This window comes from Falco peregrinus, chromosome 3 (assembly GCF_023634155.1).
Source record: "Falco peregrinus isolate bFalPer1 chromosome 3, bFalPer1.pri, whole genome shotgun sequence".
In the NCBI taxonomy this organism is placed as follows: Eukaryota; Metazoa; Chordata; class Aves; order Falconiformes; family Falconidae; genus Falco; species Falco peregrinus.
The window spans coordinates 43,741,110-43,757,465 of record NC_073723.1 but is presented as its reverse complement, the minus strand read 5'-3'; the positions used below and the strand labels follow the sequence as shown (position 1 = coordinate 43,757,465).

Here is a 16,356-nt window from a genome sequence, read left to right as displayed (position 1 = left end):
TAACTTCATTTTGAGTTTTTAATGTTCGTGTTTCACTCTTGAGTGTCTAAAAGTAGTTCTGATTTTTTTTCTTTTCAGTCTTCACCTGCACATCAGTCTCTTCAATGACTGTAATATGAACTAATGATAAAAAAGGAAGGCGTGTGTGGAGGAATGTTTTCCTGAAGGCTTTAAGATACTTTAGATCTCAGGAAAAAAGTGTTGCTAGCTTTTAGAAAGCGTTTTGAAAAGTTCACTGTTAATGTCAAGGTAGTCCCCATGTGTGGTGTTTCTCATAACTTAAAGCTAGGAAACTGGCCTGTCTCTTGAAAGATATTTTGAGATGCTCGTTTAAGTGAGAAATACAGCATGTTTAACTTGAGAAGTACTGGATATTTTAACAACCTTGATAATTTTAAAGGTGAAGAAATAGTAATTAGTGGCTATGTGATGATGATGAATTGTGTTAAAATTGCTTTCCAACCTTAATTCCCACCTTTGATTGTAAATCATAGTCTCACCACATCTGACATTATTGCACCAGATTCTGTTACACATGCATAAACAACTGTTCTCTGAATCCTTATAGAACTGAAACCCCTTATTCTCCGTGCAGCACTGAAATAACGTGAGAGGTCAGCGTATGCTCTTACCTGCAGGAGTTGGTAAACTTGTCTTAGAAGAATGGACATAAAATTTTAGCTGTAGTTGTACTAATGTAACATGAGAAATCAAGTGATGGTGAACAGGGCATGCAATTTGGATATTGCTAAAGGCTCTTTCTCTTACTTTTATATTCCAGTATTTAAGTTGTTGCCTTTTCATTATCCAACAGCTTTATGGTTCTAGGCAGCCGTGAGCTCTGTAGAGCACAGACTTACAAAGTTTTTCTGGATTGTGAACTGTAGTTTGGATTTATGTGTTTCATTTTAAAAGCCAGATACCTTTTGCTGTATGGATTTTTACCCTTTTGCCAGTTACAGTACATGAAGAAAGTTACTGGATTTTATGTTGATGTATCAGCAATAACATCAATCTTAAATAGATCAGAATTCTCCTGTGTTTGTGATGAAACAGAGGGAGAACAGTTGGTGATTTTTCCTGAAGTCATGTAAAAAAATGGGCAGTATATTTGAGCATTGTTCCCACTTAATTTTCATCAAGAGGGGCAAAATGAGGCTGGGAATACTTGCTTTGTGTTTAATGAAGTCTGACTGCCCTCTTATGTAGAACTCACTATGTTGCAAGTGGTTGGTATCAGCTGCTTGTAAGACCTCTTGAAAGTAGCTGGCAGTGCTCTTGCTACAACTTTTGATCTGTGCTATCCTAGGCATCTGCATTTAACTTTAATTGGACCTGGTGTATAGGAAGGCTGAGGAGGCACTCCAGGAAACATGCAGGTTGCAAGTGTGATGCAAACTTGATTATTTTTTTTTAATGTGCTCTGCTATTTGCGTAAGTCATACCATCTGAGGCACATAGTAACCTTTCCAGATACAATGGACACAGGCTAAAGATAAAATTATTGTGGACCTGTGCTGAGGATTAAAAGACAGCTGCCTGTTATTGGCAGTATTTGTTCTTTAGACCCATTTTATTACTTGGGGTTTGCTTACCATGGCGAAGAACCTGTGTTGTGTCATGTAATAAACATGAATGCAAATAGATGCAGTCCAAGTCATGAATCTTGTTATGCCAATTAAGAGTAATTTGTTGGAGCTTATTTTGGAACGTGGGGCAGAAGGGATGTTCTTGGGTACAGTAGAATTGTGGGAAGGAAATGTTTACCTGACTTCTCCAGAGGAAATTTGATAAAGACAAAAAAACCAGGAGTAATTTATTTCTTTCCCTTGGTTGAGTTTTTACTTTATCTGTTCTACTTTTCTATGAATAGTAATAACCCATTGAATTGGACTTTGCCCACATTGCTGTGAGTAGTGGTTGGCTTTCCATAGTGGTGCCACCAGAGGCTTAAAAAAATGCAAGGTAGTGGGGTGGGTGTGTAAACAGGGATCAGGCTTTTTCCTTTATACCAATGACCGAATTATGAATTCTGTCAAATTGTAGGTAGAAGGGAGTGTGAAGAGATAAGCCAAGGATTGACTAGGGTATTCTGGTTAGTGTACTCCTTTTCCTTCAGCTGGAATATTTCTAGAGGTCTACACTGATGTTCAGTGTTCCTGTATTAAAATTATCATATGTATGTGGTATTTGAAAGAATGGCTTGGGTGAAACCTGCTTTCTTCAGAACCTAGTTATTCAACAGCTTCTGCCCATCCATCTTTCTTTATAGATTAGTGATCTGTGTTTTGCTTTTGACTCTTTATGAAGCATGCAACTTCCACAGTCCCTGGTTCTCCTCATCCTGTATTTCTGTTGCATTGGGTTCTGAATACCTTGTCTCCTGTTTCCTGTGTGTCAGCTGCTTGTCTGGTAACAAGAGTGGGATTCTCTTTTATTATATAGCAATTGAGGGAAAAGTTGACTTTCCTGGCTTTCTCAAAGATTGTTTAATGTCCAGTGATATGTTGATTCATTATCAGGATATTTGTGAAGACTGAGGAAGTGATGAAAAGCATGCCATAGATACTTTCTCTAAAGTGAGAGGAAGGAGGGTGATGTTTATAGCAGGTAATAGGACTGTCTCCTGTTGTTCCTTCTGTAATCGGAATCACAGTCATGGGATTTTCAGCAGCTGGTTTTACTGGTGACTCAGCCCTAGAGTAAGTCTTTCTAGGTGGATAATTAGTGTATAGGGAAATGGCCATTCTCTTCCAGTGGGTGTGCATGGATCCTGGTGATTCTTCCAAGCATGCTTGCTGGAAGACTGTCTTTTAGGGTTTTTGACTGTCACTGCTTCCCTTGTGTTACTCAAAGAGTCAGAATGGGTATGATAGCTGATTTGCAGTGGCTGTAGAGGCATTTAAGGCAATTTGGCTACAGCTGGAGAGGCAGCAGGTGAGCACACAGCTTTGTAATCAAGTTTTGAACTTTCTTGGCAGAGACTGACTTGTAAGCACCTAGAACAAAGGTCTTTGGTTGTGTAATGGTATCATCTTCAGGCCATTATAATTTAGAAAAGAAAATTTTTCAGTACAGAATAATCTGAACTTCAGAAACCTTTTCTAATACCGTTTGAGCCTAGCTTATGGAGAAAGAAATCAGAAGAGGTTGCTATGTATCGTTACACTACGTATTGTTTGCCTGTTGCATGTAGCTGTTACGAGGTTGCACAAAATACTTTCAATTTCCTGAATGCATTATAATTTGTGGGTATAGTAGATCTATATGTGTTCTTAGTGTTAGGGTTCTGTTATTGCCATGCTTTTTACCAGAGGCAAGGGTCAGCCTGAAATTTGACATTGTTGTGGCTTTCTGCAGGAAACTGTGAAAATACTGCTTGCTTTTTGACAGCCGCCATGTAGAGAATGAATAGTGTAGCCGCTGACAGGCTTGAAACCTTGCCAGGAGGATGTGTGACTTCTGATCTCCTCTAACACATTTGTCTGTGCCTTCCCCTGTTCCAGGGCTAGATACTGTGGCAGCTTAAAAGTTCTAGCTGTTACTGGACAACACTGGTGGCAGTGTTAACCTGTCTTGCATTATCTATGTGCTCTTTCACTAGTGCCCAAATATGATTTAAGTGGTTTTATTTTGCTGCCTGTTTTTTTGAAGTTTTATCTCCTTCCTGCCTGTTACCAACGTTGGGGCCAGGGGCTACCTGCTTTTAGTTACAGGAAAAGCTATAACCAGAGGCAGAGACTTCTCAACTGACAATGTTTGTTAAATTCACTGGTATCTGGCAACCCTCAAGACACTGCAGTTTGCACTTTTGAAACTGTGGATAAAAATACGTCTCTACTGTTTGTTACTACTTCATGTAGTTACCACAGCATTAGTGGTTTTACCTGCTAGGAAAACTGCAGCTGTGTTCCTCAATGGAGCATGGCAAAGATTAAGGCAAATCTATCCCTTTTTCTACAGTCAGACCTACAGCTGACATACAGTTCAGATAGAAGAAGCTCTCAAGAGCTGATATGCTTGTGGCAGATAGAAATTGAAAGAAAGCTCTGATCCTCTGAAGCTTAGTGGCAAACTGAGCTGACAAACTTGGAAGAAATGCATTTTCAGCTTAGTGTTGGTGACCCAGTCACAACTCTGAGGAGATGCCTCAGGGAAAGAAAATAATTACAGCCAGTGATCTTCCAGGCAGCTTAAAGAAAGAAACACAAATACTGCAGTTGCAGCTTCTCAGATGATTTATTCTTCTTCTCCCTAGTAAGATGAGTAAACTCTTCCGGAATTAATCTGGGTGACACTTCCTCCTTTTGTTTCCTGTAGATCTTTCAACTTCAGATCTGGAATAAAGCTCAGTCTTCCAAGTGGTACTCTTTGGACTACAGCTTTTAATTCGTACTGCTTCTGTACTGCTATTTAAAAATACGGCACTAAAAAACGAAAGGGATGAGAGAAGTACTGTGAGAATCAGTGCAGGCATGTTGGGAACCATCGTAATGAATGTCAGTTTACAAGAGAAGATAGGGAGTGATACTAGTCAGGGAACACCTAATCCGTTTTAAAGCTTTACGTGTTTTTCTCTGATGAGCAGGAAGACAGCTAAAACACAGGGACTTGTGCTTGGTTCCTGGCGTGGGACCTGAAGTAGCTCAAGATTGACATAAGTGCTTAGTAAAGTCTAAGCTTAGTGAAATGCTTACTGAAAGTGGTGCTTATTGACTATTTTAGTGGACCTCCGATGATGAAAAGCACAGTTAACCTTTAGATCTTAATTTTAGTGTGTGGCAATGGGTGAAGAACAGTCTTAATCCCATGCCAGTATAAAACTGTGGAAAATAGGAACTGTGCCTTGTTGTAGTAAAGCTTTTAACAGTGGCTTGCAGAAGGAAAAGAAAAACCAATTTCAAACTCAAGGTCTGTGTAACTGGCTTGGATGACCTTTGTTATAGTCAAATAAAGGTGGGGGGGAAGCTTAACCCTGCTCAGCCCTGTAATTCCTAATCAGTGAAGTAGGGAACAATCACATTAAGGTAAATGCAGGTGTAACTAAAAATAGTACTGTGAATATATTGCAGTGTGGATGAGCTATCACTTAACTGTGATTACAGTGGCTTCAAACACTCCTTTTTGTTTACAGTCACCTGATAGATCTTTGAAAATTACTTAATTTTAAATGGCTACAGGAGGAATAATAGTGTGAAGTCTGAACCAGAGAGATGATCTGGCTTTTGAGAACAAGAAAAATAGTCAATTGACTGAGACTAGTTGGGTATCAAGAACAAATCTTTTCACTGGATTCCCGGGGCTTTGGCCTTTGTGCCAGCATAAATATGGGTGTGTCTCTAATAGCAGAATTGCATTGGATTAGTTTGTGGGTTTGGGGAATTTATGATACAAAATATACAGTTTGCTTTTATACTTCCCTGTTTTAAGAAAATACAGACTCAAGTGTTCAACTGGGCACTCCTTTTTCCTCTGGGTGTTTTGAAGGGAACTGAGGTCTCTTCTTTCCAAAAAATTTTTCTCATTGGTCAGACACATAATGTTCTGAAAGCTGAGCTGCATTCACTAAACCACTTCAGATGGCTCTGCAGGCCTGTACTTAGGCACAGCTCTTAGCCAGGGCTGAAGTTCCTGTTGTTTGCAGTGGGGTCCAGGAAACTGTGCTCCAAGCAGGTGTGGAGGATACTGTCTGTCAGTGAGTGAAGGGGCCTGTAGGTAATACTAAGCTCTCTGCTTATTTGATGTCATTAGCCTCTTTGTCTTGTACCCTTCTCAAGTTCTGCAAGTAGGCTAACTGTTCGACTGGAGGTAATGGATGACCCTACTGTTCTGCTAAACACAAAATATGTCAAGTATGGGGGAGGAGAGGGCAGAGAAAGTAGATACTCAGACACATGGTGCTGCCTGTGTCCCTCTAAAATTTACATGAAAAATTATTTTTTTTCTCCTGTCATCTTTCATCTCTGATGTGATAATTAAATACAGTCAGCATGTTCTGACAAATCTGAAATGCCCTGTGGTACCGACTCATGCAGCTGAAAACCTTTGTTTTTGAAATTAACTGTTCTGAATGTACATGTTAGTGGCTTTTCTCAGATGTCTGATACCAGGTTGTCATCTCTAATTATTTCTCCATGTTCTATCTTTGTTTCTTCAAAGTACTGCCTGTAGTGGGCCCAAATGTGTTCCCAGTACGTCTGTACAACTCAGTGGGGTATTTTTGGGTGTGCTTGTGTCCTTAGAGAATGTGAGTGATTTCGGTGAAGGGACCACAAGCATGAAACAGTTTGCAAAGTCATAATGATTATGGCTGTATATGTGCATGTTAAAGTTCATCTCCTGCCAGGAAAAGTTCCTGTCACACAGGTTTTAGCACTGTGAGTTAAGTGTTCCCATACTTAATTTTCCTTCTATGTTCACTTTAAGATTACATGATGGAATTCACATTTTCTCAAGAAAAGCTGCGTATCTTGGATCAGTACCACTGAAGATACCTTCTGATTGCAACACCCGAAGCAGGGTCCTGTAACAAATTGGTCAAAAGAACACATACAATGGATCTCAAAGAAAGCTGCCCAAGTGTTAGCATTCCGAGCTCTGATGAACACAGAGAGAAGAAAAAAAGATTTACTGTAAGTATAGCAGAGTGTAAGCACGGTAGGCAGATACATGGGCTATTACTGCCTAGAAGTGCTACTTTCTTTTTTTTACTACTAAGCTTGGTATTACTTTAAACCAGTTTATGGAAGTCTGCTTACTTGCTCTTGTGAGTACTGGCCATAGTCCAATGTGAGAAGTTGTGAATGTTTTACAGTGTTTTAACTGTGTTGCTTTCTGCAGAAAGAATTTGGCTGTACAAAATTCTGGTATTTTTACCCCCAAATAGCAGTGCTTTCTTGTGTGTATGTGTATATATATATATATATATACACACACACACATAGGTGTCTGAATGCAGAAGTAACATTTTGGTACCAAATCAGATTAAGATTCGGCATCCTACATGATTTTTCAAGAAAACATTTATTTTGTAAAGGGAAAAGATATGGCTTTGGTTTTAGTTGCTTTTTTTTTTGTAGTTTGGTTTTATAATGGCCATTTTTTTTCTTGTTTCCTGTTATAATATCATATAAATAATTTTAATATTTTTGTGTAAAAGAGAAAAATCAAATTTTTAAAGGAACTTTTTTCTGTCTTCCTTCCTGTTTTCTGATTCTAATACAAGACTTTTCCTACCCTGTTCCAATTTCTACTCCTTGTTATTCCCTGCTGCTGCCTTTTTTAGCCTCCCAATTTGATTTTCTGGAAGTGAAATCTTCCTATTCTGTGGAGTAACTCTATGTTGTACACTGAAAAATATTGTGACCTAGATTTTTGTTTTGCTTCTGCGTGTGCTAGGATATAAAGACAGCATCATAGTACTTCCTTTAAAAAGCTCAAAATATTTCATTGCTCTTGCGCAACTTCCTCTAAGCTGCCTTTTTTTTTTTTTTGAGTGAATTAGTCACTCTTCAGATGTGGAATGCAAACACCCCTAGACTGACTTGTTGTCTGAAGAATACAACAAAACAAAGATTTACTTTGAGTTATGTATCTGCCTTTCCCTTTCACCTCCCTTCCTTGGAGAAGAATAATGCTGTTTGATTCTACAAGTGTATCAAGATGTAAATTGGGGAATTGCTGGTAAAGGGAACAAGCAAAAGAGAGCTTTACTAATCCTTTAAACCACTGCATGCATGTGTAACTCAAATGAGCAGAAAAAACTTCATGAAAGTCTACACTTCAGCAAAACAGGTGTTGCCTCAGTGCTGACAGTTCTGCTATTAAAAAGTCCCAGTGTGGTATATCTGCGGTGCATACTGATGTTGTGATTTCCAGGCCATTTTACCAAAAGATCTGTGTGACAACCTTAGTAACTTAACAGCTCTTTCTTTGGGTGTGCCCTTTAGGAAGCCATACAAGCAAGAGTAGGAAAATTAAGAAATTGGGGAGGGTGGTGTGTGTGTGAATCCAACCCAGCTTGCACTGTGTGGAGGTACGCTTTGTCTGGGTGGCTTCTGCTTTCTGCGTCAGGGAATAATTAGCAGCTTGGCAAGAACTGCTTTTCACAACCAAGCTTGTGAGTATTATCGCATGTATTTTAGGATTTGATAACAGGAGGGTCATACTAAACTTCCTGGTAGGAACTGTGAATTCCAGCATGTGTCTGTCAATGCTTTTACTGTGTCTCCTCTTTTGTAGCTGTGTGTTAATGACTGAAGCCCATCTTCAGCACTGCTTTTGGTGGGGGGTGGGAGAGGGGTACAGGGAGAAATAAATCTGTGGTAGGTATAGCTGTCTGTTTCTGATGTTAGTGACATTTCCATAAAGAACAGTAAGAATCTTAGGGTGAAAGGAAAAGTTAAAGTGATAAAGGCTAGGAAAGACTTCAGGTGACTGTTTCATATAATCTTCACCTTACTGTCACTATACATATATATATATGTGTATATATCACTACTGCTTCTGAGACTGTTCTAGAATCTCGCTGGCCTGAATCGAAACTATGAATTCCAGCTCAGACTTTACAGTGGCTCACTTAATGCTGGCACAGAAACAAGACAAGTATGTGCAACTTAGCTTTTACTAGCTCTTCTTTTTGCCCTGATACAGCATTTTTTAAAACAATCGTGTCTCTGTGCAGTCCTCGTTCTGATAAGTCAAGCTTTTAAGTTTTGTTTTTGGAAATGAACTCTTCATTCCTCCTGAGCATTTTCATAACCTCTTGTTGAATATTTGATTTGGTTATGTTAAATACTGCATACATTTGCTACATTTACTACCAGTATTCTTTTCTTGACAAATAATTTCATGTTTGAATTTTTTGGGTGTTCTGGCAGGGAAGCTTTTTTGCTTCCACTTAACTCGTGGTAACCAGACTTTATGTATATCCACTCTAGTTTGCTGTCCTGCCTTTTTCTGAAGATTGATCATTTACTTTCTTCATAAAAAAACCAAAATGCTTGTTTTGGACCATATCTAGGATGTAGTAACTGCTCTTCTGTCCTTGCTGCATAGTGGGCTGTTCTTTTGCCTGTTTTGCCAAATAACTTTGTTTTGCATTTCTTGCTTTTGTCCCTATGCTGTTTGATGTGTGAGGCTTAATTTTCTCTTCTGACCTGTTCTTACCTCCCTTCACACCGCTGTCATATACAGGCATATCAAGAAATCCCTTTCGAGGGTGCTGTTTATCTGATTAAATCTGGAAACTGTTTCAGACCTGTGATACATACTAATACCAAGCCTTGTTGGAAACTGTGGAGTTGCTTTTTTTATTTTGTTGATGCTTAATAGTTTCCTTGCTTTCTCAGTGCTTGCTCTCTTGAGATTGGAAAACAGCCTACCTTTTTTACTTATCTCTGGTTAATACAAATTGAATGTTTAATCTGTGAGCGTGAGCTACTAAAACAGAATTGAAGACTTCTAATTTCAGTGACTTGATTTGTGAAGAAATTATCACATCAAGAAATAGCTGGACCCTATCCTGTCTGTTTCTAGGAAGGTAGTTTATGGTGATGTTTGGGATAGTGGTGTTTTCAGGAATTCTGTTTCTTTTTCTTCCTTTTTCCTTTCTCAAAGCTTTGCATTATTTATCCACATATTACAAGTTGTGAATACATCTTATCAATGTTTTAGGAGTTTTCTAAGACTGGTTTTGGTTTAGCAGTAATTAGATTTGAAAAGGTTATTACCTGAGTAAGGCTAGATTCCCTACGCACCTCCCCTTCCTAGAAACAGGCATTGCACACCCCTAAATCATTACATGGGTGTAGCTGAAAGTAGTAATACAGCCCAAAGACATGTTATGTTTTTGGAGTTTACCAGAATCTTTCTAGATGCTGCATGTGTTCTTGCCACTCAGTACTTCCCTAAGTGTTAAACTTGCAGTTTCTCCTTGGTTGGGAATGCAGGAGCTTCAGTGATGATGTGAACTGGATGACCTCATATGGGTTTTTTTATGCTCTCTCATTAAAAAACGTTGACTGTGTCATTGGTCTACTTCAAGAACAAGTGTTTTAATTTTGAGGTTGCCAAGGAGGTGAATATCATCTGAAGTTACGCTTGCCCATGAACTTTGCAGTCTGTGCATTTTGCTCTGATAATTTAAGAAGTTGTCCGTGGCCTGCTGCTTAAGCCTGTTGGCACTGAGCTGCCATGCAGTCATGGGGAGTGGAGGTGTTGTGTGTTTGAACATTACTTGCAGGACTTGATTGCTGTGTAAGATACCTAGTTCAGGAGGACCGTACTTAAGTGTCTGCAGCTAAAGCTTTTGCTGTTTACAGTCTAGGGATGCTCTAGAAGGTGTGTAGCTAGGTTTTATGCTAATGATTGTTTAGCAGTGTAAGGGAAAGTTAATTCTAAGAGTAAGTCTCATCAGCATCCTACTGGACGCTTCTGTCCAGCCTCCTGTATTCCCCAGAGAAGACTGAGAGCAGCATATTTGGGCAGTTAGTGTAGCATAAATGCTAATCTGGAGCTAAGAAATACAGTGGTGGCTGCCACTTCCACTGTGGGAGTTAAAAGGAGAGAGGTAAGCTGCTGTTTCAGGACAGAAGGGGGCATTGGTCCAGTCTTCTGCATTGGGAATTGGCAGCCTTTTGCACTCATTTCCTTGCTGTGCCCATTCTCTCCTCTGAAGGAATAGTCAGGTTCCTTCTGAAAGTAAAAGAATGTGGAGAAGGGAGCTCAACTAGCTGCATAAGAGACAGGAGAAGCCTGCTGGACACGAAACTGTCAACCAGATTTATGAAGCCAGGGGTTGGCAATCTGTCTGGTTTATTGAAGTCCTCTGCTGTCATGGTATTTGAGTGGCCAGAACTGTGCAGCAGGTTCCAGCTGCATGTCCCTTGATCCCAATGCTGTGTGTTAGGTGGCCTGTGCTGTGTTTCAGCCATGGCAGCATTTTCCCCCCCTGAACAATTGTGTCATCTGCCAGGACCCTGACTATAAAACGTATTCAAGATGTGGCAAGAAACAGTTACCTTTATAACTGCTTTTCTTGTGTGCTTTCTCTTTAGGTTTTGGTGAAGGCAGTCTTCAGTGTTTAATTTTTTTTAATATTAGTCTTTATTACAAATTATAAAGTAGCAGTTTTTTATAGACTGCTATCTGATGGCCAGGTGTTCTTGTTGGATCTGAACTAATTTATGAAAATCCATTAGATGAGCATTGGTATTAGTTTTTGCTTACCTGGTGTTTAAAAAAAATTCTGTAAAATGTCAGACTCTTCTAATTGTTCTTTTACTCATTTGTGTTGTCTGTGATTTAACTGTAAGAAACGTGTAGATTAAAAAGTATTTTTACACAATATATTTAACAACCTGTCCTTATTTCCACCACAGGATTAAACCTGGGAGGTTTTATTAAACTTTACTGTTGGCAGTAACTTTATCTGTGTTACTACAGGTTTACAAAGTATTGGTCTCAGTTGGCAGAAATGAATGGTTTGTCTTCAGACGGTATGCAGAGTTTGATAAACTCTACAATACGGTAAGCAAAAGGCAAGCTATGAAATTATGGCAGAATAGCAGAGCAACATTTGTCGGCAGTGTTACAGTTTGAGTTAGTTTCCTCTTGAGGAGTTTGAGTCAACATTCAATAATCATAGGAGCCTGTTTAAAGTAAATGACAAGGTGGGGTTTTAAAACTTCGGTTTGTTTGAATTTCAGACTCAAAGTCCACTTATTTGTCACTTTTTTAATTGTTGCTTGGGATCATAGTTTCATGAGAGAAACTTCTAATTTACTGGTTGTCAAAACATCTGAAACGTGCATTTGTTCATGGTGGTAAAAAATTGCTGTAAAACTAAAAACATCTAGATAGGTAAAGTTCTCTTAAAGTAAGTGTTTTACTTTGAAGTACTGAAAGTAATGAGCGAATCCTTGTTTCTTGATATAAACTTTCAAGTTAGTCATAGCCATTCCTATCTACAGTTTCATAGCCAATATTTTTGGCAGCGGTCCAAATAAAATAGGCCTCTTCAGCAACTCAGTATGGATTTCTTGGGTTCGTTGCTAGAAGGGGATTTGGCCCATTTTACATAGTGGGCAAGCAGGGCAGATACTTGCTCAGATGTGCAGTCTGTGTCCTGTGTCCATACTTCTCTCCAGTTCTTCATTTAGAGACAAAGAAGAAACAATTCCTCTGTGATCTCCATAAGAAAAATTACCAGCTGCTTACCTGTGCCTCTATTTCCCTTCCATTGCCTCTGTGAGAAGTATTTGGGCTTTTTTCCTTTCTGTCTCACTGTACCTGGATTTTTGCACAGCAGTGGTAAGCAAATGCAGGTGGTGAACTTGGGGCTATCTTGCAAAGTCTGAGCAGAAGTCGGCCTGGATATACCATGCTATACTTTGCTTGCATCTGGGGATAGACTTGCAAGCGATGTGAAAACAAAAGTATCCCCATTTTGATACCTGTGGAGTGAGCCTTGGTGATCCTGTTCCCCTTACCATATTCTCTTACCATTCAGATTAACGTTGCTCCGCTGAAGTTTGTTCAGCACTGGTCTTTTTAACCTGTAGAGGTGGAGGTCCTGGGGAAGCATAACCAGGAGAACATTTAGTCCAGTTCCCATTCAGTTCAGTTAAGTTCCATGCAGTTCCAATTCATATGGTATAGTACACTAAAAAACCTGTGCTGTTAACTGGAAGAGATACTGATGTTTCTAAGGAAAGAATTGCCAGCTACTGTATTGAACTACTCTCTTAAAGAGGATGAGGGTAAGGTTGCTCTTCTGGAATGCTTGAAGATGAAGCAAATATAACCCAGGCTTGACTCATGTCAGGGTTTTTTTATAAATTCAGTGCTATTATATATGATCTTCTGGCCAGCTTATCAAGTGTAGACTACAATTAAATTGTCAAATGCAGCATTGTAAAACATGCTGTTAATCTGGTTACAAATTTGACACAGAGGTAGCCCACCTGTGGTTTCTAAAGCTCTTAAGAATGTTGTTTGGGCAGAACCCAGAGGTCTGTGTCCCCAATCCATTTTAAACCTCATGCATACACTCCTGTGCAAACAAGCAAGAAAAAAACCACCCAAGATTCTAGCCTGTGCTTTTTTTTTTTTTTTAATGCAGGGCTGCAGTTGTCTTTAGCTTTCTAAATTGAGATGGCCTTTGAATTTAAAAGGGTATGACTGGTGCAAACAAGCCGAGTACAAATTGTTTTGGGTTTGGTTTTTTTCCCCCAAGTGTATGAGTAGAGAAGATGGAAGAGATGAGCAGAATTACTAATAATCAGATGTTCAAACTGTTCATCAGAAAACAAACAATGCAATTATTTCTAGGTACTTTAATGTGTAAGTACAATCCAATTGTATGTGTTTTGTTTTCAGCTAAAGAAGCAATTTCCCACCATGAACTTGAAGATTCCAGCTAAGAGAATATTTGGAGATAATTTTGATCCTGGTAAGTTGTTATCTTGTTACTCATTTTGTCAGTTTCTTTATATGAAAATTGATCTATTCCAGCCTACAAGCAGCTATCTTGGATGAGTTTTACACCAGTCCTCAAAACAATGACTAAACCAAAGTTTAGTCATGCCTCAGTCAAGAACAGGAACTAGCGTAGGTAGATTCTCTACCTTGTGATCGTGAACAAACTATTGCTCAGTGGCCCAGTGCCTCTTTTGCACTGAAGGCTATAGCTTCTCCTGAGCCTGCAGTATTCAGGATTGTGAGAAATTCTGAACTGTCAGTGTAATTGCTCCTTTATAAAAGCAAAAGCCAAACCCGCTAAACATATGCCTGGCAAATTTTAAACTTCCTTTGTGTGACTTTCATTTTTTGGGGGGTGGGGGGGAAATGACTAAAGGATTTACCTTTGAAGGCTTTTGAACTCTGTGTCTAAATGTGCTTCCTTGTACAGTTTAGATGAAAATGAATCTTTTCCTGTTGTTGCTCCACTTACAGAGCCCATCTTATGTGAACGTGATGTGATCAAGTTAACAGTGATAGGTCCCAATGAAGCTTGCTCTGTCCTTATCAAAATACTAATAAGAAATCACTTGTAAAGTGCATTAACCTAGGTGTACCACCAATGAATAAATAAAAAGGCAAATGGCAAGGCCAGACCTTTGCTCTGTGTCTTTATAGCCTTCATTCAGGCCATTTTACTTAAGGGTTTTCCTGATGGTCATTGGGAACCTCCTGCCTTCCCCTGGCTTGTTGATGTGATCAGACTGTGTGTGTAGCTGCATCTCCTCCTGCACTGTTTAAATCATTTCATTTTCTCCTTTGTGAAAAACAAATGGATCCAAAGGTGTTGAACTCTTGGAATGAGTTGTTTTGGGGTTTTTTAGACTTGTTCAAACAAATTAGGTTTTGACAATTACAGTTAATCACCTGGATCCTGATGTGAAATTCCTTTTTATTTTTTATTACAATAATTAAATGCAAGTATCCAAGCTCTGATGTCCTCTTCTGATGAAGATGTAAATTATTGCCAGAAGTTTTACATGTATTGTGTCTACAGGGACTTCTTGTTTTGGTTTTGTTTCTTTCCTTTTCTCTGACCTTGGGGGTTTTTAGAGTTGGCTGAAGACCTAGTAATGTCATGCTGCCTGGTCTGCAGTACAGCCAAATGTACAGGTGGATTTCTTGGAGTCAGATTTAGGAAACTGGAATTTAAATGTGGGGGGGCCTAAAATTTTATTAAAACTATATATGTAAAACAACTCCCTCAGGCTTGTTTTAAATTTCCATAAACTATGCTGAAATCCTTGAAGCATGAGAAACTAAATAGTTCTCAAGATTTCTTGCTGGGGGGCAGGGTGGAGATGGAGCAATGATGGTCATTTAAATCTTTCTCTTAACTCTGATTTATTGAAGCTTTTGATGCAATGTTTCTGCTGACTCCTGAAATGTCACATATTTTACAGACCTTGAAATGGTATTTTACTTCTGTCGATGTGTACTTGGGTATGCAGCATTGTACTACTGCATGGGAGTGCAGTAGAGTGGAACTTGTATATACCTTTTCCTAAAAATACCAAAAAATACTGTCATAACATACATTGTCATCTAAATGTTCCATTTCTGTTGTCCCTTAGGTTATTTCAAAATTAATCTTGTTTTAACTTCAGAAATGGGACAGAGGAAAATCACAGAAACCAGTCAGAATACAGAACTAGAAAATTACAGAATAAATTTGAGCTGACATGATGCAGGTGTTTTTATCTTCAGCAACAGGGATAGTTCTGTAGGCTTAGTGTGTCTGATGGCATTGTAGATCTACTGTACTGAAACTGCTGATGTTGGTGACTCCCGTAACATCTTTATGTTCCTGTTTGATGTCAATAATTTGGGGTTATTGAATACACTCATAAGGGTTTGGGGATTATATCCCTGAAACATTATGATCAGTTTTCTTTATATGCAATACAGCTTTTAACTGAAATTTAATTTTAATTTAAAATTTTAATTGTTGTCAGTCATTTACGTGCAACAGAAAGAATCGCAAGTCAAGTATTCCATGCAGATTATTGTTGATAGGAATAATGAAAGACAAGATTATTCTGTTTTATACTGTTTCATCTTAGAGCTCTCTTTCTATTTCAAATCTTATGTATCTTTCCATATTGCTAAAGAAAAGTTACACGTCTTAAGCTTTGAATGAGGGTGAAGGTTCTGAGGATTATTTTCTTATATTACAGGTGATGTCCAAAATGGAAAGAAAAGTGTTTTTATTTATCTTTAATGGTTACATCAAAGTGCCTGCTGGTGGGTTGAATTGTGCAGCTTTCCCACTGCTGTACATATATTATGGAAATATGCTGCTTGTTCATGTAAAAACTTGACTTTGTGCAACTGATGTCAGGTTTTGCCTGTGTTTTGTTGGGGGATTTTTTTGAATGTAATCATGTGCTGAAGGGCTCACCTGTGCAATGAAGGCTGCACAGGTTAGCCCACTATGGTTACACACTATTCTTAAAGCACTTTACTTTTAATCCATCTAGCTTTCTACGTTTTCAAGTACTGTTGAAGAAAAAGTGAAATTTGTTCTCTCAACTCACTTGAATGATTTAAGCTTGTGATTTTCATGTGTAGAACCAATCCTGTTCTGAACAGGTTGTGAACCAACCTCTTTTTAACTGCTGTTTAAGTCCTAAAAACCCCTAAATTTGAAACTAAGTCATCTTTGTGAGCTGACTGATCGTTCTAATAAATCTATCTTTTTTTTCAGATTTCATTAAACAGAGAAGAGCAGGACTGAATGAATTCATTCAAAATTTAGTTAGACAGCCAGAGTTATGCAATCAGTAAGTAGTTTAATTTCTATTCTATAAAGACTATTTAAAAGACATGAGATGT

The 16,356-nt window shown here is 38.6% G+C and overlaps 1 protein-coding gene across 4 annotated transcripts in view; it reads left to right on the top strand.

Annotated features, from left to right (window-relative positions):
• SGK3 (serum/glucocorticoid regulated kinase family member 3) overlaps positions 1 to 16,356 on the top strand; it is a 61,426-nt gene that overhangs the window by 25,728 nt on the left and 19,342 nt on the right. For all 4 annotated transcript variants that reach the window (XM_055798896.1, XM_055798897.1, XM_055798895.1 and 1 more), the window contains exons 2-5: positions 6,427 to 6,632; positions 11,446 to 11,529; positions 13,381 to 13,453; positions 16,229 to 16,304. In XM_055798896.1, the coding sequence (XP_055654871.1) occupies positions 6,555 to 6,632; positions 11,446 to 11,529; positions 13,381 to 13,453; positions 16,229 to 16,304 (311 nt within the window). In that variant the 5' untranslated portion in view covers positions 6,427 to 6,554. The remainder of the gene's footprint in view (positions 1 to 6,426; positions 6,633 to 11,445; positions 11,530 to 13,380; positions 13,454 to 16,228; positions 16,305 to 16,356) is intronic.